Source organism: Antechinus flavipes, chromosome 3 (assembly GCF_016432865.1).
Source record: "Antechinus flavipes isolate AdamAnt ecotype Samford, QLD, Australia chromosome 3, AdamAnt_v2, whole genome shotgun sequence".
In the NCBI taxonomy this organism is placed as follows: Eukaryota; Metazoa; Chordata; class Mammalia; order Dasyuromorphia; family Dasyuridae; genus Antechinus; species Antechinus flavipes.
In genome coordinates, this window is record NC_067400.1 from 629,337,637 (window position 1) to 629,358,664 (window position 21,028).

The 21,028-nt window shown below is 63.9% G+C and overlaps 4 protein-coding genes and 1 long non-coding RNA gene across 5 annotated transcripts; 1 reads left to right on the top strand and 4 right to left on the bottom strand.

Annotated features, from left to right (window-relative positions):
• Positions 1-1,567: 1,567 nt before the first annotated feature.
• LOC127556728 (uncharacterized) lies at positions 1,568-2,409 on the bottom strand. The gene is made up of 2 exons (XR_007952502.1): positions 2,098-2,409; positions 1,568-2,007 (listed from the first exon to the last, which is right to left on the bottom strand). It is a non-coding gene; the product is annotated as an uncharacterized LOC127556728 (long non-coding RNA).
• Positions 2,410-3,663: 1,254 nt separating this feature from the next.
• On the bottom strand, positions 3,664-7,214 carry LOC127556725 (serine/threonine-protein kinase SBK2-like). The gene is made up of 4 exons (XM_051990102.1): positions 6,792-7,214; positions 5,324-5,563; positions 4,891-5,093; positions 3,664-4,428 (listed from the first exon to the last, which is right to left on the bottom strand). The coding sequence occupies exons 2-4, from the start codon at positions 5,553-5,555 to the stop codon at positions 3,814-3,816; spliced, it is 1,050 nt and encodes a 349-aa protein (XP_051846062.1). The 5' UTR covers positions 5,556-5,563; positions 6,792-7,214; the 3' UTR covers positions 3,664-3,813.
• LOC127557659 (basic proline-rich protein-like) lies at positions 6,116-7,204 on the top strand. Its single transcript, XM_051990968.1, has 4 exons — positions 6,116-6,178; positions 6,277-6,520; positions 6,634-6,830; positions 6,962-7,204. The coding sequence occupies exons 1-4, from the start codon at positions 6,116-6,118 to the stop codon at positions 7,202-7,204; spliced, it is 747 nt and encodes a 248-aa protein (XP_051846928.1).
• Positions 7,215-7,649: 435 nt separating the features above from the next.
• Positions 7,650-14,143, bottom strand: SBK3 (SH3 domain binding kinase family member 3). The gene is made up of 8 exons (XM_051990969.1): positions 13,600-14,143; positions 12,088-12,238; positions 11,632-11,834; positions 9,786-10,313; positions 9,314-9,620; positions 8,659-9,234; positions 8,195-8,294; positions 7,650-7,897 (listed from the first exon to the last, which is right to left on the bottom strand). The coding sequence occupies exons 1-8, from the start codon at positions 13,642-13,644 to the stop codon at positions 7,729-7,731; spliced, it is 2,079 nt and encodes a 692-aa protein (XP_051846929.1). The 5' UTR covers positions 13,645-14,143; the 3' UTR covers positions 7,650-7,728.
• Positions 14,144-17,000: 2,857 nt separating this feature from the next.
• ZNF579 (zinc finger protein 579) lies at positions 17,001-20,753 on the bottom strand. The gene is made up of 2 exons (XM_051990110.1): positions 20,656-20,753; positions 17,001-18,574 (listed from the first exon to the last, which is right to left on the bottom strand). The coding sequence occupies exon 2, from the start codon at positions 18,570-18,572 to the stop codon at positions 17,085-17,087; it is 1,488 nt and encodes a 495-aa protein (XP_051846070.1). The 5' UTR covers positions 18,573-18,574; positions 20,656-20,753; the 3' UTR covers positions 17,001-17,084.
• Between the last annotated feature and the right edge of the window lie 275 nt (positions 20,754-21,028).

Sequence of the window (21,028 nt, forward strand, 5' to 3'; positions counted from 1 at the left end):
GAGCCAGCAGCCCCGGGCTCATCCCCCTGCTGACACACGCCGGCCGCCCCAGACCCTCGGAGGGAGCTACAAGGCCCCCACCCCAGCTTGTCCCCGCCAGCTTCCTCCACGGGCCCCATCGCTAGGAGGGAGAAGCACCCGCAGGGTCTAAGGCCTCGATCCCAGCACCAGAAGGGCCCTGGCTAGAGGGGCCTCTGAGCACCAAGGGGAAACTGAGGCCCAGCGCTCCTCCAAGGTCACCCCCGGGGCCTCCGTGCTCCGAGAAGCCCCGCTCTCCTGGCACGCCCCCCCCAGCCGAGATGGCGGGGACCGGTGTGAGGCCGACCTCGGTCACAGCCTGACCTTGGCCAGGTTATTCCTCTGGGTCAGACGGGAGCAGGGTGGCCAGATGTTCCCGGGGGGCTCTCCCGGACCCCCGTGGCCCCCGCTGGGTCCCGGGGAGGCGTGCCAGGCAGCTCCGGGACGTCGGGGGCAGCCCGCCACAGGGTGCCCGGCCCCAAGCTGGCGCAGCTTGGCGAGCCTCCCACAGACCCCCGGGAGGGCGCCCGGCTCCCCAGCAGCTGCCTCATCTCAGGCTCATTATCGCCGCCTGTTAATCTCCAGCACCTGGCAGCAATTAACACGGGGCGGCGGCCCCCCCAAGTCTCTGCCCCCGGCCCAGCGCCACCCCCACCTCTGCACTTCGCTGGGAGAGCATTCCCTGCCTAATCGCCCGGCTATTTCAGGCTCTGGTGCGAGCCGGAGGCGGCACCGCGGCCCCCTCCTCCCGCCGCTGCCACGGCCTGCCCTCGCGCGCAGGGGCCGGGGCCCGGGAAGCAGGCACCGAGAGAGCGCAGACGCCAGGCCGCCGGGCAGGGAGCCGGGTGCCGCGGCGGCAGAGGAAGAGGGAGTGTTGGTGGGCAGGGCTGGCTGGGAAGGAGCCAGGGCCCCAGGTGGCAAGAGGCTGCCCCCCCAGCCCAGGGGCCCACAGGCTGGCTCCCACACTTACACTTATTTACACATTCACACACACACTCCCATAGACACTTATTTACACTCATATCACACAATCACTCACACACTCACACATATACACTTGTTTACACATTCACACACACACTCCCATAGACACTTATTTACACTCACAATCACACACACATATACCTATTTACATAATCACTCACAATCACACTCACATATACATGTATTTACACATTCACATACACATACACTTATTTACACTCATAATCCCACACACTCACATATACACTTATTTACACTTGCAATCACACAATCACTCACACACACACATATACACTTACATGTTCACACACACTCACATAGACACTTATTTACACTCATATCACACAATCACTTACACACTCACACATATACACTTGTTTACACATTCACACACACACACTCCCATAGACTTATTTATACTCATAATCACACAATCACTCACACACACACATATACACTTATTTACACTTGCAATCACACAATCACTCACACACTCACACATATACACTTATTTACACTCATATCACACAATCACTCACACACTCACACATATACACTTGTTTACACATTCACACACACACTCCCATAGACTTATTTACACTCATAATCACACAATCACTCACACACTCACACATATACACTTGTTTACACATTCACACACACACTCCCATAGACTTATTTACACTCATATCACACAATCACTCACACACTCACACATATACACTTGTTTACACATTCACACACTCACATAGACTTATTTACACTCATAATCACACAATCACTCACACACTCACACATATACACTTGTTTACACATTCACACACACACTCCCATAGACTTATTTACACTCATAATCACACAATCACTCACACACTCACACATATACACTTGTTTACACATTCACACACACACTCCCAAAGACACTTATTTACACTCATATCACACAATCACTCACACACTCACACATATACACTTGTTTACACATTCACACACACACACATATACCTATTTACATAATCACTCACAATCACACAATCACTCACACACTCACACATATACACTTGTTTACACATTCACACACACATTCACATAGACTTATTTACACTCATATCACACAATCACTCACACACTCACACATATACACTTGTTTACACATTCACACACTCACATAGACTTATTTACACTCATAATCACACAATCACTCACACTCACACATATACACTTATTTACACATTCACACACACACTCCCATAGACTTATTTACACTCATAATCACACAATCACTCACACACTCACACATATACACTTGTTTACACATTCACACACACTCCCATAGACACTTATTTACACTCATATCACACAATCACTCACACACTCACACATATACACTTGTTTACACATTCACACACACACACTCCATAGACTTATTTACACTCATATCACACAATCACTCACACACTCACACATATACACTTGTTTACACATTCACACACACATTCACATAGACTTATTTACACTCATATCACACAATCACTCACACACTCACACATATACACTTGTTTACACATTCACACACTCACATAGACTTATTTACACTCATAATCACACAATCACTCACACATATACACTTGTTTACACATTCACACACACACTCACATAGACTTATTTACACTCATAATCACACACACATACACCTATTTACATAATCACTCACAATCACACTCACATATACATGTATTTACACATTCACATACACATACACTTATTTACACTCATAATCCCACACACTCACATATACACTTATTTACACTTGCAATCACACAATCACTCACACATATACACTTACATGTTCACACACACTCACATAGACACTTATTTACACTCACAATCATATTCACATATACATGTATTACACATTCACACACATATACACTTATTTATACACACACATGCACACTCACATATATACACTTATTTACACTCACATATACATGTATTTACACATGCACACACATATACACTTATTTACACATTCACTCACACTCACATATACACTTTACACTCACAATCACACTCACATATACATGTATTTACACATTCACACACATACACTTATTTACACATTCACATACACTCACACTCACATAGACACTTATTTACACGTTCACACACACTCACACTCACATAGACACTTATTTATACTCACATATACATGCATTTACACATTAACATACACACACACTCACACTCACATATACACTTACACTCATAATCACACTCACTTTCACACTATATACACTTATTTACACATTCACACACTCACATAGACACTTATTTACACTCACAATCACACAATCACTCACACACACTTATTTACACATTCACACACACACTCACATAGACATTTACACTCACATATACATGTATTTACACATTCACATACACACATGCACACTCACATACACTTACACTCATAATCAGACTCACTTTCACACATATACACTTATTTACACTCACACTCTATACACTTATTTCCACGTTCACACACACACAATCACTCACATACACACAAACTCTCTCACACACACAGTCCCACAACCCCCCCCCAAGGTGCAAGGACGCCTCCGCCACGACCACCTGCTCAGACAGGACAGCGACCACAAGGATGCCGAGGCTTTATTGCCGACAGGAAGCCGGACCCGGACCCAGGAGAAAGGAAGGCGGCCGGAGAACAGAAGGGAACAGGAGAAGGCCGGGCAGGGCAGCGAGCAGCAGGGGGAAACTGAGGAAGCGCTCAGAGGGCCCGGCCCCTCACTCGGCCCCCTCCTCTTGCTCCCCCTCCTCCTCCCTCCCTTCCCCCTTCCCGGCCAGCTGCGGGCTCCGGGCCCTCTCCTGCCAGCACTGGCCCAGAAAGGCCCGCACGGAGCCCACGGGGCCCCTGAGCCGGGGCCGAGGGTCAAGCAGCAGCCCCAGCAGCCGGTCGGCCGTGGGGCTCAGGGCGGCCCAAGGGGCGGGGCGGTCGCAGGCCCTCCCAGAGGCTCTCCAGTCCAGGAAGTCCTGGTAGAAGGGGTCCTCCCCGGCTAGCGGCTGGTCCCAGGGGAAGTAGCCCGTGAGGAGACAGAAGAGAAGGACCCCCAGGGCCCAGGCGTCCAGCGAGGGCTGGATGGGCAGCCCCTGAGGCCGGCGGCCGGGGTCGCAGAGCTCGGGCGCGGTGTAGGGGATGGGGGGCCCGGCCAGGCGCAGCAGGGTCCCCCGGGGCCGCGTGTGCCCGAAGTCGGTCAGCTTCACCCGCCGGCAGCCCGGCTCGAAGACCAACACGTTTTCGGGCTTCAGGTCTCGGTATACGAGGCCCCGCGAATGGATGTGCTCCAAGGCCGAGGAGAGCTGCTGCGCGCAGAGCTGAGCTGCCGCCTCGGGCAGGCCCCTCTGTGGGGAAGCAAGCGAGGCCCCAGGCCCCAGGCTCGGCACCCTCGGCCGGCCCGGGGCCTCCGAGCAGACCCTGCTTGTCCCCAGCCCTTCGCAGCCGCCATCTCCCACCCACCCACACGGACTCACCGGAATGGGTGACCCGACCCCGACTGTCCCCCCGAGCTCTGTGATCTTGGGCCGACCAGGAGACCCCCTGATTTACCAGAGCCCCCTCCCCTTCCCTCAGGACCAGCGCCTGCGGCAGAGCCGTGAGCCTCAGCTTCCCCTTCCTGAGGCCCCTGATGACCCTCTCTGAGGGGTCACCATCCAGCCCCCCGGGGCTCCCCGGGGCCCCTCTTGGGGAGGCTTTCCGGGTACCCCAGAGCTCGGCAGGAGGCCCCCAGATTCGGAGGCTCCTCCCGCTCCGGGCGCCCCCCCCCCCCCTCCGCGGGATCCGCCGCCCGCGGGCTGCTGACCTACCTTGGGCTGGATCAGGGCGATGAGGTCCCCGTGCAGGGCCGGCTCCGAGAGGAAGCCGTAGCAGGTCTGGGTCTCCAGCCCAATCCCGTAGGTGGCCACGATGCCGGGGTGAGAGCCGAGGGTCAGCCCCACACAGAACTCGTACAGGAAGCCCTGGCGCGTCGTGGAGGCCTTGGAGAGAAGCTTGAGGGCCATGGCGGTCCCTGAGGGCCGTGGGAGGGGAGGGAGAGCAAGGGTTGGCGGAGGCCGCACAGAACCCGGGAGCCCAGAGCCAGACTGGGCGAGACGGGGCCCCCCGGACCGCTCGCTCTGGGGAAGCGGGGGCCTCCTGGGGCGGGGGCGGGGCTACCCCTCCTTTGGGTAACTCGCCGCCGTGCGGCCTCTGCTCTCCCCGGGGACCCCGGACCCCGGCAGCCCCGCCCCCGCCAGCTACCTCTTTGTCGGTGGGTGACCAGCAGGACCCGGCCGAAGCGGCCCTGGCCCAGCTGGCGGACCTCCCGGTACAGGTCCTCCACCTCGGCCTGCAGCAGCGCCTGGGAGCTCAAAGCCAGCGTGTCCTCCAGGGCCCGGGCGGCCGCCTGCCCCTCCCTCAGCTCCTCCATGGTGAGGTCCTCCAGGTCCCAGCTCAGGTCCTCCTCATCCTCCTCTCCCTTTTCTCCCGTCATGGCTGACTCTGGAAAAGCCGCGCCGGACCAGGGACCAGAGGAGGGGCCCGCATCGTAGTGGGCGGAGGGCTCCCAGCCTCTCCCCCCGCCCCAAGTGAGCCCAGACCTCCGGGCCCCGCAGGGCCCCCCTCCCTGGGCCCCCAGAGCACGTTGGGTGGGGAGCTCGCTGCCAGCTCCGGATGGGTGGGTTTTGAGAGAAAGTCAGAAAACTTAAGAAAGCTGACCACTGAGGCCCAGGGCTGGGGGCTGGGGGTCGGAGGTCAGAGGAGGCCCCCTCCTCTCTAGACCCCGCCCTCTTGAATCCCTCCCCCTCCCCCCAACCCGGCCTCCAGTGGAGGAAAGATGAACCAGGCAGGAGAAGCCAGCCCCCACTGTCTCCAAAGCAAACAAACTTGGGGGGGGGAATCAGAGCCCTCGTTTCACGAGAAGACAGGTGCTCCTCACCCCCAGGGGCAGGGTTAAGAAGGCTGAAGCAGGGTGGGGGTGGGGGCAGACAAGATGGAGACAGGATTTTGGCACCAGGCGCCTCAGGAACCCAGGAGTCCGGGCCACGGGCGGCCATGGGGACCCCGGGGCCCGGACCCCAGCCGGAAAACCCCCGGGAGGCCGCGGCCCTCAGTTCTGTCAGGGGCTCGGCATCCCGGCCTCGGTTCTGGGGGATCTGGGCCCTCGGTCCGGGTCTTACGCTCCGGGCCCAAAGCCCCGGTCTTTTCTCTTCCAGAGACCCAGCAGTTGGGTTCTCATTTCCCAGGAGCCCCAGCGCCCAGCCCCCCAGCCCCCCGGCCCTTCCCGATGCCCGGGTTCCCAGCCCGAACCTTCACTACTTTTAGGAATCCCCGGCAGGACCCAGGTGGCTGAGCCCCAAACTCCCCCGGGGCTGTCGGAGAGCGGCTCTGGGGCCCCCAGCTCCTCTCCGGGCCGGGAGCCTGGGAAGGAGCCCAGCCGCTCGCTCCCCGGGGACTCCGGTGCCCGAGCTCCCGCCCGTGCTGCTCGAGGGTTCCCAGAAGCCCCCGGCCCCGGCTCCATCAGGACCCCATCCCCCACCTGTCTGACCCCCGCCCGGGGCCCTGGTCTCCAGTTTCCAAGGCCACGGCCCTCGGGCCCCCGAAGAACGCCAAGGTGCAGAGCCCTTGCAGGGGCCCCCACGGGGAGTTCTGGTGGCTGAGCCGGCAGCCCTCAGCTCAGACCCGGGATGGCCTCGGGCCGCCCGCAGCCCCCAACCCCCTGAAGCCTCACCTCCCCCGAGGGCTGCGGTCTCTCTCACTACCTCCTCTGGTCAGTGCCCTGGCAGATTGGGGTGGCTGCCAACGCCAAGCCAGGCCATGGGCCCAGAGACCCCGCCCCCTGCCCCCCTGCCCCGTGGGGGGCCTTGGCCACGCCCCTCCCCCGCGCCCCCCTCCCCCCAGGGCCAGAGCGACACCGTGCGGGCCCTCCAGTTACTGCCCACGGGTGGGCGCCGGGAGCCTGGCTCCCCCGCCCATCAGAGAGAGCCCCTGTCGGGGGGCCCTCGGACGGCCTGCTCCCGGGCCCCAAGCTCGGCGCCCCCCGGGCGCGGCCGGACCCTCCCCCAGGCCCTGGATGCTCTGAGCTCACGGCCCACACATCGCTTTGGAATCCAGTTGCCTCATTCTGAGCCCCCCCTCACTTAGCCCTCACAGCAGGCCCCCGCCCCTCCCTCCTCCTACTGGCTCTGGCCCATCAAAGGGGCACCATGGGGGCGGGGCGGGGGCAGGGCGCCCTCCTCGCCCGTTCTGGGGCTTTCTTAGGGGCCGGGCCCGAGGGGCCCCCCTCCCCCCGCAGGGGCAGGAGCCGGGCAGAGGCGCACGGGGGCGCTCCCTGGGTCTGGCTCCCTAACGGGGGACCCCGACGGCGGGCGCTCAGCGGGCACGGGGCCTTCCCAGCAACATCTGCGAACTGACCTCATCGGCTCCCAGCTGCCCTGCTTCAAATCCCGCCCGCCCTGCCCGAGTGCGGCCGGGGGCGCCCCTCCCCCCGGGGAGGGGTCTGAGGACGGGGCAGCATTTGCACCCAGATCCCCTGACGCGCCCGCGCCCTCCCAGCCCAGACTCCATTTCTCCAGGACAAAGGAGACACGTGTGGCCAGGGAAGCTTTATTTGATAAACGTGGCTTTTCCTTGCCCGGTCCCGCCCCCAAGCCGTCCTATCCAAGTGGTTAAGAGCCCTGAGAGCCTCCGTCCTTCCCCTGGGCCCCGTGTGGCCCTGAGGCAGTGGCTGAGGGAGGCTGTGCTCGGGGAGGGGGCCCACAGAGGCGGCTCCAACCCCAGCTGCCCCTCCCGGGATGCCAGCCAGGGCATCTGCCCGCCTGCAGTGAATCACTGGGGCTCCCAAAGGGGCAAGGGAGCCGCCCCCCAACAGTGACAGGGGCAAGGGAGCCGCCCCCCCAAAGGGCCAAGGGAGCCACCCCCCAAGAGTGACAGGGGCAAGGGAGTCGTCCCCCAAAGGGGCAAGGGAGCCGCCCCCCCAAAGGGGCAAGGGAGCCGCCCCCCCAAAGGGGCAAGGGAGCCGCCCCCCAAGAGTGACAGGGGCAAGGGAGCCGCCCCCCCAAAGGGCCAAGGGAGCCGCCCCCCCAAAGGGCCAAGGGAGCCACCCCCCAAGAGTGACAGGGGCAAGGGAGCCACCCCCCAAAGGGGCAAGGGAGCCGCCCCCCAAAGGGGCAAGGGAGCCGCCCCCCAAGAGTGACAGGGGCAAGGGAGCCTCCCCCCAAAGGGGCAAGGGAGCCTCCCCCCAAAGGGGCAAGGGAGCCGCCCCCCAAGAGTGACAGGGGCAAGGGAGCCTCCCCCCAAAGGGGCAAGGGAGCCTCCCCCCAAGGGGCAAGGGAGCCGCCCCCCAAGAGTGACAGGGGCAAGGGAGCCTCCCCCCAAAGGGGCAAGGGAGCCTCCCCCCAAAGGGGCAAGGGAGCCGCCCCCCAACAGTGACAGGGGCAAGGGAGCCGCCCCCCCAAAGGGCCAAGGGAGCCGCCCCCCAAGGGCCAAGGGAGCCACCCCCCAAGAGTGACAGGGGCAAGGGAGTCGTCCCCCAAAGGGGCAAGGGAGCCGCCCCCCAAAGGGGCAAGGGAGCCGCCCCCCCAAAGGGGCAAGGGAGCCGCCCCCCAAGAGTGACAGGGGCAAGGGAGCCGCCCCCCAAAGGGCCAAGGGAGCCGCCCCCCCAAAGGGCCAAGGGAGCCACCCCCCAAGAGTGACAGGGGCAAGGGAGCCTCCCCCCAAAGGGGCAAGGGAGCCGCCCCCCCAAAGGGGCAAGGGAGCCGCCCCCCAAGAGTGACAGGGGCAAGGGAGCCTCCCCCCAAAGGGGCAAGGGAGCCTCCCCCCAAAGGGGCAAGGGAGCCGCCCCCCAAGAGTGACAGGGGCAAGGGAGCCTCCCCCCAAAGGGGCAAGGGAGCCTCCCCCCAAAGGGGCAAGGGAGCCGCCCCCCAAGAGTGACAGGGGCAAGGGAGCCTCCCCCCAAAAGGGGCAAGGGAGCCTCCCCCCAAAGGGGCAAGGGAGCCGCCCCCCAACAGTGACAGGGGCAAGGGAGCCGCCCCCCCAAAGGGCCAAGGGAGCCGCCCCCCCAAAGGGGCAAGGGAGCCGCCCCCCAACAGTGACAGGGGCAAGGGAGCCACCCCCCAAAAGGGCAAGGGAGCCGCCCCCCCAAAGGGGCAAGAGAGCCACCCCCCAAGAGTGACAGGGGCAAGGGAGTCGTCCCCCAAAGGGGCAAGGGAGCCGCCCCCCAAGAGTAACAGGGGCAAGGGAGTCGTCCCCCAAAGGGGCAAGGGAGCCGCCCCCCCAAAGGGGCAAGGGAGCCGCTCCCCAAGAGTGACAGGGGCAAGGGAGCCTCCCCCCAAAGGGGCAAGGGAGCCGCCCCCCCAAAGGGCCAAGGGAGCCACCCCCCAAAGGGACAAGGACCCGGCCCTCTGGAGGAGGTGAGAAAGGCCGCCTCCCCCCTCCCCCTCACACCAGCTGTCTCCTCAGTCCAGGTGGCTCCTGACTGTGGGGGGGCCTGAGGGGGGAACCTGGCAGGGGCCCAGGCCACCTGCCTCACCACCTGGCCAGGGAGTCCCTGGAGCTGGACCTACGGGCCTGTCCCCAGCCCAGCTTCCTCCTCTTCCTCTTCCTCCTCATCCAAGCTGGTCTCCTCTTCTCCACCTGCGCCTTCCTCCTCCTCCCCGCCCCCCTCCCCCTCCTCCCCATCCCTCTCCCCCTCTTCCCGGCCCCCCTCCCCCTCCCCTTCCCCCACCACCCAGGCCTCCCCAACCCAGTCCAGCACAGCTGTGGGCGGGCTCCTCTTCTCGGGCTCGAGGGCCAGCAGCCCCCGCAGGAGGGTCTGAGCCGCGGCCGAGAACCGGGCCCAGGGCTGGGGCGGCAGGGCCGGCTGGGGACGGGCCGTCTGCCAGGCCGCGAAGGTCTCGAACCCGGGGTCGGGAGCCAGGGCCACGGCCCAGGGGAAGGCGGCCGTGGCGGCGCAGAAGAGGAGGACCCCCAGCCCCCAGGAGTCCAGCTCGGGCCGCAGGGCCAGGGCGGCCGGGGGCCGCAGGAGGCAGAGCTCGGGGGGCGCCGAGGGCAGGGGCCCGGGCGGCGCGGGCGCGGGGCAGCCCTCCGGCCGGGTCAGCCCGAAGTCCCCCAGGGCCACCCGGCGGCAGGCTCTGTCGAAGACCAGGACGTTGTCGGGCTTGACGTCGGCGTGGACCAGGCCCCGGGAGTGCAGGAAGTCCAGGGCTCCGGCCAGCTGGACCCCCACCCGCTTCAGCTGCAGCTCGGGGAGGCCCTGCCGGGGGAGAGGGCGGGCTCAGGGCCTGGCTCCGGGCCCCAGGGGCGGGAACTCCCAGCCCGGCTCTTCCCGAACTGGGACCGGCCTCCTCCCAAACCCGGACCCCGGACCCCGGACCGGCCTCCTCCCAAACCCAAACCCCAGACCCCGGACCGGCCTCCTCCCGAACCCGGACCCCGGACCCCGGACCGGCCTCCTCCCAAACCCGGACCCCGGACCCCGGACCGGCCTCCTCCCAAACCCAAACCCTGGACTGGCCTCCTCCTAAACCCAGACCCCAGACCCCGGACTGGCCTCCTCCCTGCCTTTCCCTTTGTTTACTGGGAATGTGCAGGTGCCTCGGGCTGACTCTTACAACCGGGGTAAGGGCCCCCCAGCTGCCAAGGATGCCCCCTGGCCTTCTCCCAGCTTCTTTCAGCCCTGAATGGGGACCCGAGGCTAATCCCTGAGCCTTCTGCTCCCCCTGACCCTGTGTGGATCCCCTCCCTTCCCGGCCTTTGCCCCTCACAGGCTCAGCTGCCAAACAAGGCCAGGAAGGGCTGAGGCAGAACTGGGAAATGGTGGGGCTCTGCAGCCTGAGCCCCGGACGGCCCAGTCCCCCAGAGCAGGACGGCCCGGTCCTCCGGAGCAGCCCGAGCCCGGGACAGCCCGGGTTCCCCGGAACAGCCCGAGCCCGGGACAGCCCAGTCCCCCTGAGCAGGCTGAGCCCCGGACGGCCCGGGTCCCCCAGAGCAGCCTGAGCTCCGGACATCCCGGGTTCCCCGGAACAGCCCGAGCCTGGGACAGCCCAGTCCCCCTGAGCGGGCTGAGCCCCAGATAGCCCGGGTCCCCCGGAGCAGCCGGAGTCGGGGCAGTCCGAGGGCAGCCCTGATGCACAGGGGATGAAGTGTGGGCATGAGGTCAGGGAGGCTGGAGCGGGGGTCTGGCTTGGGACCCCAGGAAGCACTTCCCTTCTGGCAGCTCCCGCCCGGGGGCCTGAGGGGCCGCGCGAGCTCCCAGCAAACGCTGCCCAAAGCTTCCACAAATGCCCCCCCGTGCCCGCCCTCCGAGCCTCTGCCGAGCCCCCGAGTCTAAGCGGCCGCGGCCCCCTCACCGGCCCCGCTCCCTTCCAGCCTCCAGGCCCGCGCCCCTTCTTGGCCAGCCCCAGGCCTGCTCCGCATGGAGCCCCGAGCCTCGATCCCGTCTCAGTGAGATCGAGCTCGGTCTGAGCCTCTTCTCGGCCCGTGCTCTCCCCCGGCCCCGCACCCGGGTGCAGGCCCGAGCTCAGCCCCGGCCCCTGAGCCGTCCCCCCGCTCCGGGGCCACCGAGACCTCACCCTCTCCTCCAACATTGCGCTGAGATCGCCGCACGGCGCCAGCTCCTGGGCAAAGGCGTAGTGGCGGGGGCTCTGCAGCGGGGGGGCCAGGGTGCCGAGCAGCCCCGGGTGCGAGGAGACGCAGCGGCCCACGCAGAACTCCCGGAGGAACGTGGCCCGGGACGCGGAGGCCCGTGGGAGCAGCTTCAGGGCGACGGGGGGACCTTGGGAAAGGAGGACGCCGGGACGGCTGGGACGGAGGGGCCGAGGCCATTGTCTCCCGACCCGCCTTTGCTCTGGATCCTGACTTCCCCCTCTGGGCAGCGAGGGTCTCCGGCCCCCCGGGGCCACCGGGAGGAGGCCGGAACCTCGGGCCCCACGCCGGACATCCTGGATCCTGCGTTCCCATCCCCATGGGGAGCAACGTGGGCTCCCGGGAACTGAGACGTTTCCCCTGCACCGCGGACCCCCGCTCACCCCCTCGACGGGGCCGGGCCAGGAGGACACGGCCGTAGGTGCCGGCGCCCAACTCCCGGACCAGTCGGTAGCAGGACCTCAGGCTCCGAACAGGAGTCACCCTTCTGGCTGTGAGGTCAACCAGACGCTGAAGGGCCAATGCGGTGTCCTCCTAGAGAGAGACAGAGACAGAGACAGAGAGACAGAGACAGAGAGACACAGAGAGAAAGAGAGAGACAGAGAGAGAGAGAGAGACAGAGAGACACAGAGAGAAAGAGAGAGAGAGAGAGACAGAGAGAAAGAGAGAGACAGAGAGGAGAGAGAGAGAAGAGACAGAGAGAGACAGAGAGAGAGAGACAGAGAGAGACACAGAGAGAAGAGACAGAGACAGAGAGAGACACAGAGAGACACAGAGAGAAGAGACAGAGAGGAGAGACAGAGACAGAGAGAGAAAAGAAAGAGAGAGAGAAAGACAGAGACAGAGAGACACAGAGAGAAAGAGAGAGACAGAGAGACACAGAGAGAAGAGACAGAGACACAGAGAGAAAGAGAGAGACAGAGAGGAGAGACAGAGACAGAGAGAGAAAAGAAAGAGAGAGAGAAAGACAGAGAGAGAAAGGGGGAGAGAGAAAACAAGAGAGACAGAGAGAGACACAGAGACACAGAGAAAGACAGAGAAAAGAAAGCGAGAAAGACAGAGAGAAGAGAAAGACAGAGAAATGAAAGAGAGAGAGACAGAGAGAGAAAAGAAAGAGAGAAGGGAGGGAGACAGACAGACAGAGACAGAGAAAGGGGGGGGGGGAGAGAGAGAGAGAGAAGACAGAAAGGAGAGTGAGCAAGAGAGTGGCCACTCTGGGCCTCAGTTTCTAAGTCTGTAAAGTTAAGGAAAGATCAGCCAATCTCTAAGTGCTCTTTAGATAAAAGACTTGACAGTTCTGGGTCCTGGGAGATTTCAAGCCAGAGGATGGAACATGGAGGGGAGGCGAGGGAGGTCACAGAATTTCAGATTTCAGAGGGAGGCTCTCAAGCTCCATTCTGTCCCTCTAAAAGAGTCCCCCATTCCACAACAGCCTCTATTTGAATACTTCCAGTCAGGGGAGGCTCACTACCTCTCAGGTGGCCTCTGAAATGCCTTCTATCAAGTTAAAGCGCCCTGGGGAGGGGGGAGGGGCTCTAAGGATCCTATAGGGGAGACCGAGGGTCAACAACTGAGTCAGCGTCCCGGGGTGGGGTCGGTGACTCACGGTGAGTCACCCTGAGGGACTGGCCCACCTGTTCCCGAGCCCTGGTCCCTCCCCGGGGTCCCCGCCAGGAACAGCCTGGCCACCCCCCACTGCCAGCTTCTCTCCCCGGCTTCCCCGCCGCCTTCTCCGTCTCCGGCCCCTCCGTCTCAGGGACTCCCAGTCTGTTTCCCGTCCTTGTTCCAGCCCCAGGCGCCTCCGTCTTTTCCTCGTTTCCTCCCGGCGGATCCTCCTCTTCTTCATTTCTTTGGTTTACGGTCTCTGCCTCCCTTTACACCCACACACCGCTCACCTCCAAGTCCCCGTCCTCCAGGGTCCCGTGGTCCCCGTTCTCCATGTCGGGGTGGCCTCGCCCCCCGCGGACACCCCTCCGAGCGCTCTAGCTTTTACGGGCCCTGCCTCCGCCTCCGTCCTCCTGGAGCTCCCTTCTCTCCAGCTCCTTTTAACCTTCCCGGTCTCTGTGCGCGTCTCTCGGATTCTTTTCTGTTTCTCTCTCTCCTTTTCTCTGTCTCTGGCCCCCCTTGTGAGTTTCTGTCCTTGCTCTTTATCAGTCAGTTCTCACGTGTGAGAGACAGACAGTGACAGAAAAGAGGGAGAAAGGAAGGAGGGAGACGGGAAAGGGGAGAGAGACAGAACAGAGCCAGAGAGAAGAGGAAGAAGGGAGAGGAAAGAGAGAGGAAGCAGAGGGAGGAGAGAGGGAAGAGACCGATGAAAAAGAGAGGAAAGAGGGAGGAAGGAATGAGAGAGAGAAGCGAGAAGGGGACAGGAAGAGAAACGGGAGAGTGAAGAGACAGAGGAAGAAGGGAGCGGGGAGACAGAGACAGAGGAAGGGAGAGAGGGGGAGAGAGAGAGAGAGAGAGAAGGGAGAGAGGGGGGAGAGAGAGAGAGAGAGAGAGAAGGGAGAGGGGAGAGAGAGAGAGAGAAGGGAGAGAGGGGGGAGAGAGAGAGAGAAGGGAGAGGAGAGATAGAGACAGAGGAAGGGAGAGAGGGGGGAGAGAGAGAGAGAAGGGAGAGGGAAGAGACAGAGAGAGAAGGGAGAGGGAAGAGTAAGAAAGAGAAGAGACACAGAGAAGGGAGAGGAGAGATAGAGACAGAGGAAGGGAGAGAGGGGGGAGAGAGAGAGAGAGAAGGCAGAGGGAAGAGAGAGGAGACAAAAGGAAGAGGATGAGGAAGAAGAAACAGAGAAGAGGGAGAAGGGAGAGGGAAGAGAGCAGGGGATGAAGGGAAAGGGGGTGGGGGAGAAAGACCGAGGAGAAGAACCTGGCTCTCGTGGCTGTTCTCCCAGTGGGCGCCCGGTCTGCCCCAGGGCTCAGGCTGCACATCCACCTGGCCCTGTCTCGGCCCGCCTGGCGCTCTCTGCTGAGGGTCCCTCCGGGTCTCGCTCTGCCTCAGTGTGGCCGCGGGACCCCCTCCGGCCTCCTAGCAGTCTGGCTCTGCCCCCCTCCCTGCAGCTCTGCCCCCCTCCCCGCGGCTCCGGCCCCGCTGCTGCTCCGGCCCCCTGGCCCTGCGCGCTTTGGGTCTCCTCCTTTGTCTAGCCGCCCGCTGCCTGTGCAGGGGGTGTGGATGGGGCCAAGTTGGTGACAGAGACGTGTGGCCCCCGCCCCCTTCCTTACCCCCCCTGACCCTCGGCCCCCCCTCCCCCTTCCAAACTTAGCTTGGCTCGGGCCCCGGGCTCCCGTCCCAGGACAGGATCGAGACGGGACAAAACGTATTGTGACCCCCCGAGGGCCGGGGCACGGGAGGAAGCCCGGGCCTCCCTTTAGGCCTGGATATCCCCGCTCGGGAACCCCGCAACGTGGGCTCTAGCCGCGGCTTCCCCGGAGAGCCAGACCCCCTCCCCGAAATCCAGGGGCGGCAAGCCAGGAAGGCTTCCTGTAGGAAGGGACTCTGAGCGGCCGGCAGAGCTTGGTCCTGAACAGGCCCCCAGGCCCCCAGGGCGGGGACGGGCAGATTGAGTTGTGGGAAGCTGTTGACAGACTCGTGGCTACGGGTGCTGAACACCTGGGTCCCAGGCGTGTCCGCTCGGCCCAGGAGGCCCTGGCCCCCTGCCCTCCCTCTGCCAGGAAGACACCGAGATCCAGAGCTGGCTTTTCACCTCCTCTTTTAGCCACACAAGCTCCCTGGGGTCACCCCGTTCGGGCTCTGACCTCCAGCCCGAGACACCAAGCCTTCCAGGCCGAGGAGCAGGCTGTCCCCGGAGCCCCCCAGACCCCCTCCCCCTAGTGGCAGCCAGCCCTAGAGTCTGTTTGACCTTGGGCAAATCAAGGCCCCCCTGGGCAAATCAAGGTTCCCGTGGGCAAAACAAGGCCCCCGTGAGCAAAGCAAGGTCCCCGTGGGCAAAGCAAGGTTCCCGTGGGCAAAGCAAGGCCCCCCTGGGCAAAGCAAGGTCCCCGTGGGCAAAGCAAGGCCCCCATGAGCAAAGCAAGGTTCCCGTGGGCAAAACAAGGCCCCCCTGGGCAAAGCAAGGTTCCCGTGGGCAAAGCAAGGTTCCCGTGGGCAAAGCAAGGCCCCCCTGGGCAAAGCAAGGTTCCCGTGGGCAAAGCAAGGCCCCCATGAGCAAAGCAAGGTTCCCGTGGGCAAAACAAGGCCCCCCTGGGCAAAGCAAGGTTCCCATGGGCAAAGAAAGGCCCCCCTGGGCAAAGCAAGGTTCCCGTGGGCAAAACAAGGCCCCCGTGGGCAAAACAAGGTTCCCATGGGCAAAGAAAGGCCCCCCTGGGCAAAGCAAGGTTCCCATGGGCAAAGAAAGGCCCCCCTGGGCAAAGCAAGGTCCCCGTGGGCAAAGAAAGGCCCCCCTGGGCAAAGCAAGGTTCCCATGGGCAAAGAAAGGCCCCCCTGGGCAAAGCAAGGTTCCCATGGGCAAAGCAAGGCCCCCGTGGGCAAAACAAGGCCCCCCTGGGCAAAGCAAGGCCCCCATGGGCAAAGCAAGGTTCCCGTGGGCAAAGAAAGGCCCCCGTGGGCAAAGCAAGGCCCCTGGGGGTCCGCCTCACCCCTGCCCTGCATAAAAGGGTCACTGGAAGTTACTGTTGCTGCTCCTGACAGGGCTTGTTCAGAGCTGGCCGGGAGTTCAGGGGGCTGCGGCTCAGAGCCCCCCTCGGCCATTTAATTCTATGTCGAGGGAAGCTCTGAACCCCATCGTGGGAAACGGGGTGGGCAGGGAGGCTGGGGCTCAGGCCCGGGGGCAGGAATCGTCCACTTCTGCCTTCTTCTCCCCGGGCCCGAGGGCGGTGTTTGACAAATGCAGGGTCCCGGGAAATCGGCGGCCGCCCCTTGGGAGGGAGCCCCCCCCCCCCACCGGCGGCCCCCACCCCACCCCCGCGCACAGACGGCCCTGGCCTGGCTCCGCTGGGCTCCAGTCGAGTTTATTCATAGACAGACGGGGAACAGGGAACAGACCCGACCACCCCCAGCCCGCACTCTGGGACCGCTGCCCTCCCCGGCGCCGCTGCTGCTGCAGACAGAGCCCGGAAGGACTGGGCGTGGGCAGAGGGGCAGGGAGACGGGGTGGGGGCGGAGGCCCCTGGGAACCAGAGGAGCCACGCCGCCCCTCGACTCCCCTCGGCCGGAACGGGGACCCTCGGTCGCCTGCGGTGGCGAGAGGGCGGGGCTCCGGGTCGGTGTTGGGGGGGGGTCTATCCTGCAGAGCGGGGGGGAGTTAGGGTCCCGGACTCTTGGCCGTCTCCCCGGGGAGACGCCCCTCACCTCAATCTTGCTCTTTCTTCCAGAGAGGGGGCAGAGGGGACGGGGCGGCCATAAAACACGGGGCGGGGGATTCTGCTGTCAGGAGGGCACCCTTTCTGTCCCCCCCAGGCCCCCCTCTTCCTCCTCCTCCAGCTCGAAGGCTGAGTGGTCCTGACTGTCGAAACAGGAGGCGCTGAGGTATGCCGGGGCGGGCGGGGGGCTCCGAGAGGGAGAGGGGGGCGAGGGGGGGTCGTCCACTGTCTCCGCCGGGGCCGGGGCCGCCTCCTCGGCGGGGGCCGCGGCCCTGCTCAGGGCCCCCTCCACCTCGGCCCGGTGACACCGCTGGTGCCGCAGCAGGCTGTAGGCCCTGGAGAAGCGGCGGGGGCAGCGGGGGCAGGGGTGCGGGGCGGGGCCCCCCGCGTGCACCTGGGCGTGCCGGGCCAGGTCCGCCAGCCGCTTGAACTCCCGCTGGCAGCGGACGCACTGGAAGGGCCTGGCTCCCGAGTGGGTGACGCCGTGCTGGCGGAGGTGGGCCCGCCGGCGGAAGCCCTTGCCGCACTCCGGGCACCGGAAACGGGGCTCCACGGGCGGCGGAGGGGGCGGGGGGGGGTCCTCCCCGGGCCCCGCTTCTCCCTGGAGCCCCCCGCCCTCTTCTCCGTTCTGCCCCTGGGATTCTGCCCCTTTGGCAAAGTTCCATCCCTTGGAAGCGCCGGCCACGCCCCTCTCCTCCTTGTCGGCGCGAGGCGCGGGCGCCAGCAGGCTCAGGGCGCCGTGCACCCGCCGGTGCTGCCGGAGGTAGGAGGCCAGGCGGAAGGCCAGGCCGCAGTCCGGGCAGGCGAAGGGCCGGTCCGGGGAGTGAACCAGCCGGTGGCGGGACAGCGACCAGGGCCTGGCGAAGGCCTTGAGGCAGACGGGGCACTGGTGGCGCTTGGGCCGCGGGGGGGGCCCGGGCTCCCCGTCGGGGCCCGCGCGGCCCCCCGAGCTCCGCAGGCACGGGTGGGCCTTCAGCTCCCCCTTGGTGGGGAAGGCCTCTCTGCAGCGCAGGCACAGCAGGGTCCAGTCGGCCTGCAGCAGGACCTCCTTCTCCTCCCCGCGGCCGGCCGCCGCCCGGGCCAGCTCGGCCGCCTCCTCCTGGGCGTCCTCGGCGGGGCCCGCGGCGGGCGCCGGCTCCGCCGCGGGCTCCTGGCTCCCCGGCGCCTCGGCCCCCGCCGGCTCCCCCCCGCCGCCGTGCTCCTGGGCCAGGTGCAGCTGCAGCTGGGCCGGCTCCGGGAAGGTGCGGGGGCAGGCCGCGCAGCGCAGAGGCGGCTGAGGGCCGTGGCCCCGCAGGTGCCGGGCCAGGTGGGCCGGCCGGCGGAAGGCCTTGGGGCACAGCGGGCAGGCGTGCGGGCGCAGGCCCGAGTGGCTGAGCCGGTGGCGGGACAGGTAGTAGGGGAAGCGGAAGAGGCGGCCGCAGGTGGGGCAGGGCAGGGGGGCCCTGGGAGCGGCTCCGCCGCCTCGGCCCCGGCCCCGGCCCCTGCCCCGGCCCCGGCCCCGGCCCCGACCCCGAGGAGAGGCGCCTGGGGCTGGCGGAGGGGGCTGGGGGTCCATACCTGCGGGGAAAGGAGAAAGAGGCGTGATGTACAAGGGGCGGCTGAGAGGCGGGGCCCGGGGTGACCCAGACAGGGCCCCAGGAAAGGAGACGGGGGAGGGGGGAGCCGGGGGGAGGGAGAAAGAGAGAAAAAAGAGAAAGAGATGGAGGGGGAGAGAGAGAGATGGAGGGAGGAGAGGAAGAGAGAGATGGAGGGGGAGAGAGAGAAAAAGAGAGAGATGGAGGGGGAGAGAGAGAAAAAGAGAAAGAGATGGAGGGAGAGAGAGATGGAGGGAGGAGAGAGACGGAGGGAGGAGAGAGAGATGGAGGGAGAGATGGAGGGAGAGAGAGATGGAGGGAGGAGAGGAAGAGAGAGATGGAGGGAAAGATGGAGGGGGAGAGAGAGAAAAAGAGAAAGAGATGGAGGGGGAGAGAGATGGAGGGGAGAGAGAGATGGAGGGAGGAGAGAGAGATGGAGGGAGGACAGAGAGAAAGAGATGGAGGGAGGAGAGAGAGAAAAAGAGAGAGATGGAGGGGGAGAGAGAGAAAAAGAGAAAGAGATGGAGGGGAGAGAGAGATGGAGGGAGGAGAGAGATGGAGGGAGGAGAGAGAGAAAGAGATGGAGGGAGGAGAGGAAGAGAGAGAGAGGAGAGAGAGATGGAGGGGGAGAGAGAGATGGAGGGGGAGAGAGAGATGGAAGGAGGAGAGAGAAAGAGATGGAGGGGGAGAGAGATGGAGGGAGGAGAGGAAGAGAGAGATGGAGGGGGAGAGAGAGATGGAGGAGAGATGGAGGGAGAGAGAGATGGAGGGAGGAGAGGAAGAGAGAGGTGGAGGGGGAGAGAGAGAAAAAAGAGAAAGAGATGGAGGGAGAGAGAGATGGAGGGAGAGATGGAGGGAGGAGAGAGAGAAAAAGAGAGAGATGGAGGGGGAGAGAGAGAAAAAGAGAAAGAGATGGAGGGAGAGAGAGATGGAGGGAGAGATGGAGGGAGGACAGAGAGAAAGAGATGGAGGGAGGAGGGAGAGAGAGAAAAAGAGAGAGATGGAGGGGGAGAGAGAGAAAAAGAGAAAGAGATGGAGGGAGAGAGAGATGGAGGGAGAGATGGAGGGAGGAGAGAGAGATGGAGGGAGAGATGGAGGGGAGAGGAGAGAGAGATGGAGGGAGGAGAGGAAGAGAGAGGTGGAGGGGAAGAGAGAGAAAAAGAGAAAGAGATGGAGGGAGAGAGAGATGGAGGGAGAGATGGAGGGAGGAGAGAGAGAAAAAGAGAGAGATGGAGGGGGAGAGAGAGAAAAAGAAAAGAGATGGAGGAGGAGAGAGAGATGGAGGGAGGACAGAGAGAAAGAGATGGAGGAGGAGAGAGAGAAAAAGAGAGAGATGGAGGGGAGAGAGAGAAAAAGAGAAAGAGATGGAGGGAGAGAGAGATGGAGGGAGGAGAGAGACAGATGGAGGGGAAGAGATGGGGGAGGAGGGAGAGAGATGGGGGAGGGTGAGAGAAAGATGGAAGAGAGAGATAGAGGGAGAGAAAAGGACAGAGATGGAGGAGGAGGAGGGGAGAGAAACAGAAAACGGGAAAGGAGGAGAGAGAAGGAAGGGGGTGAAGAGGGGGAAGGAAAGGAATCAGCATTCACTTGGCGCCTACTGGGTGCCACAGCCTCGCAGCTGCCCTTATTACCCAAAGGTGAAGGGACTTGCCCGGAGTCACCCAGATAATAAATGTCTGAAGCTAGACTCAGAGGGGGACCCCCGCCCAGGGATGGGGGGCAGAGCGCAGGGGGAGCGAGGCGGTGACCTGGCTATGGGGCGGGGAAGGCAGATCTGGGGGGGGGGCAGAGAAGGGGGAGACAGAGGGGCAGGGGGGAAAGGAGGGAGAGATGGGGACACAGAAGGGGTGGAGAGAGGAGGAGGCGGGGGAGAGAGGGGAGATGGGGAGTCGGGGGTGGGGAACCACAGGTGCGGGGGATGCACACAGAGATCGCAGGGACGATGACCGGGGACGGGCACCGACCCCCCACTGGGCGGGCGGCTCTCGGGGCACGCGCGCGGGGGAAGGGGTGAGCGCCGCGGGGGCGCGCTCGGCCCCCTCCCCTCCCCCCGCGCTGTCTCACCTCCTCCTCGCTCCCTCCGGCCTCGGGGCCTCCTCCCTCACGCGCGGACTGACGGACGGACGGACGGACTGACGGACGCGGACACGGGGGAGGGTGGGGCGGGGGAGGGCCGCGCCGGGCGGGCGGGGGAGGGGCACCGCTCTCTTCCGGCTCCCCGGATGCAAGCGCGGCCCCGCCCCCGGCGCGCAGAAGTGGGGGGTGGAGGAGGGAGGAAGGGGGGCTCCAGGCCCGCGCCCGCCCGGGCCACACCCCGGAGAGGGACTCGGGAGCGCCTGCGCGCAGAGCTCGGGGGCGGAGTCTGTGGCTAAGTCGGGGGTGGAGGGGTGAGGGGGGGTGTTGGGTTTCGCGATCCGAGACCCGATTCACCCCCTCA

What these genes read in the sequence shown, in the direction of transcription:
- LOC127556725 (XM_051990102.1), bottom strand. Translation starts at nt 5,555, where the DNA reads ATGACGGGAGAAAAGGGAGAGGAGGATGAGGAGGACCTGAGCTGGGAC. An exon ending in GGTCACCCACCGACAAAGAG is followed by an intron (nt 5,094 to 5,323) that starts GTAGCTGGCGGG and finishes CACGGCCCTCAG; the next exon opens with GGACCGCCATGGCCCTCAAG. An exon ending in TCGCCCTGATCCAGCCCAAG is followed by an intron (nt 4,429 to 4,890) that starts GTAGGTCAGCAG and finishes GCTTCCCCACAG; the next exon opens with AGGGGCCTGCCCGAGGCGGC.
- SBK3 (XM_051990969.1), bottom strand. Translation starts at nt 13,644, where the DNA reads ATGGAGAACGGGGACCACGGGACCCTGGAGGACGGGGACTTGGAG. An exon ending in GGGGCGGCTCCCTTGCCCCT is followed by an intron (nt 9,235 to 9,313) that starts TTGGGGGACGAC and finishes TCCCTTGCCCCT; the next exon opens with GTCACTCTTGGGGGGTGGCT. An exon ending in CCTGTCACTCTTGGGGGGCG is followed by an intron (nt 8,295 to 8,658) that starts GCTCCCTTGCCC and finishes CTTTGGGGGGAG; the next exon opens with GCTCCCTTGCCCCTTTGGGG.
- LOC127557659 (XM_051990968.1), top strand. Translation starts at nt 6,116, where the DNA reads ATGGGGACCCCGGGGCCCGGACCCCAGCCGGAAAACCCCCGGGAGGCC. An exon ending in AGGCCGCGGCCCTCAGTTCT is followed by an intron (nt 6,179 to 6,276) that starts GTCAGGGGCTCG and finishes TTTCTCTTCCAG; the next exon opens with AGACCCAGCAGTTGGGTTCT. An exon ending in CTCGCTCCCCGGGGACTCCG is followed by an intron (nt 6,521 to 6,633) that starts GTGCCCGAGCTC and finishes CCTGGTCTCCAG; the next exon opens with TTTCCAAGGCCACGGCCCTC.
- ZNF579 (XM_051990110.1), bottom strand. Translation starts at nt 18,572, where the DNA reads ATGGACCCCCAGCCCCCTCCGCCAGCCCCAGGCGCCTCTCCTCGGGGT.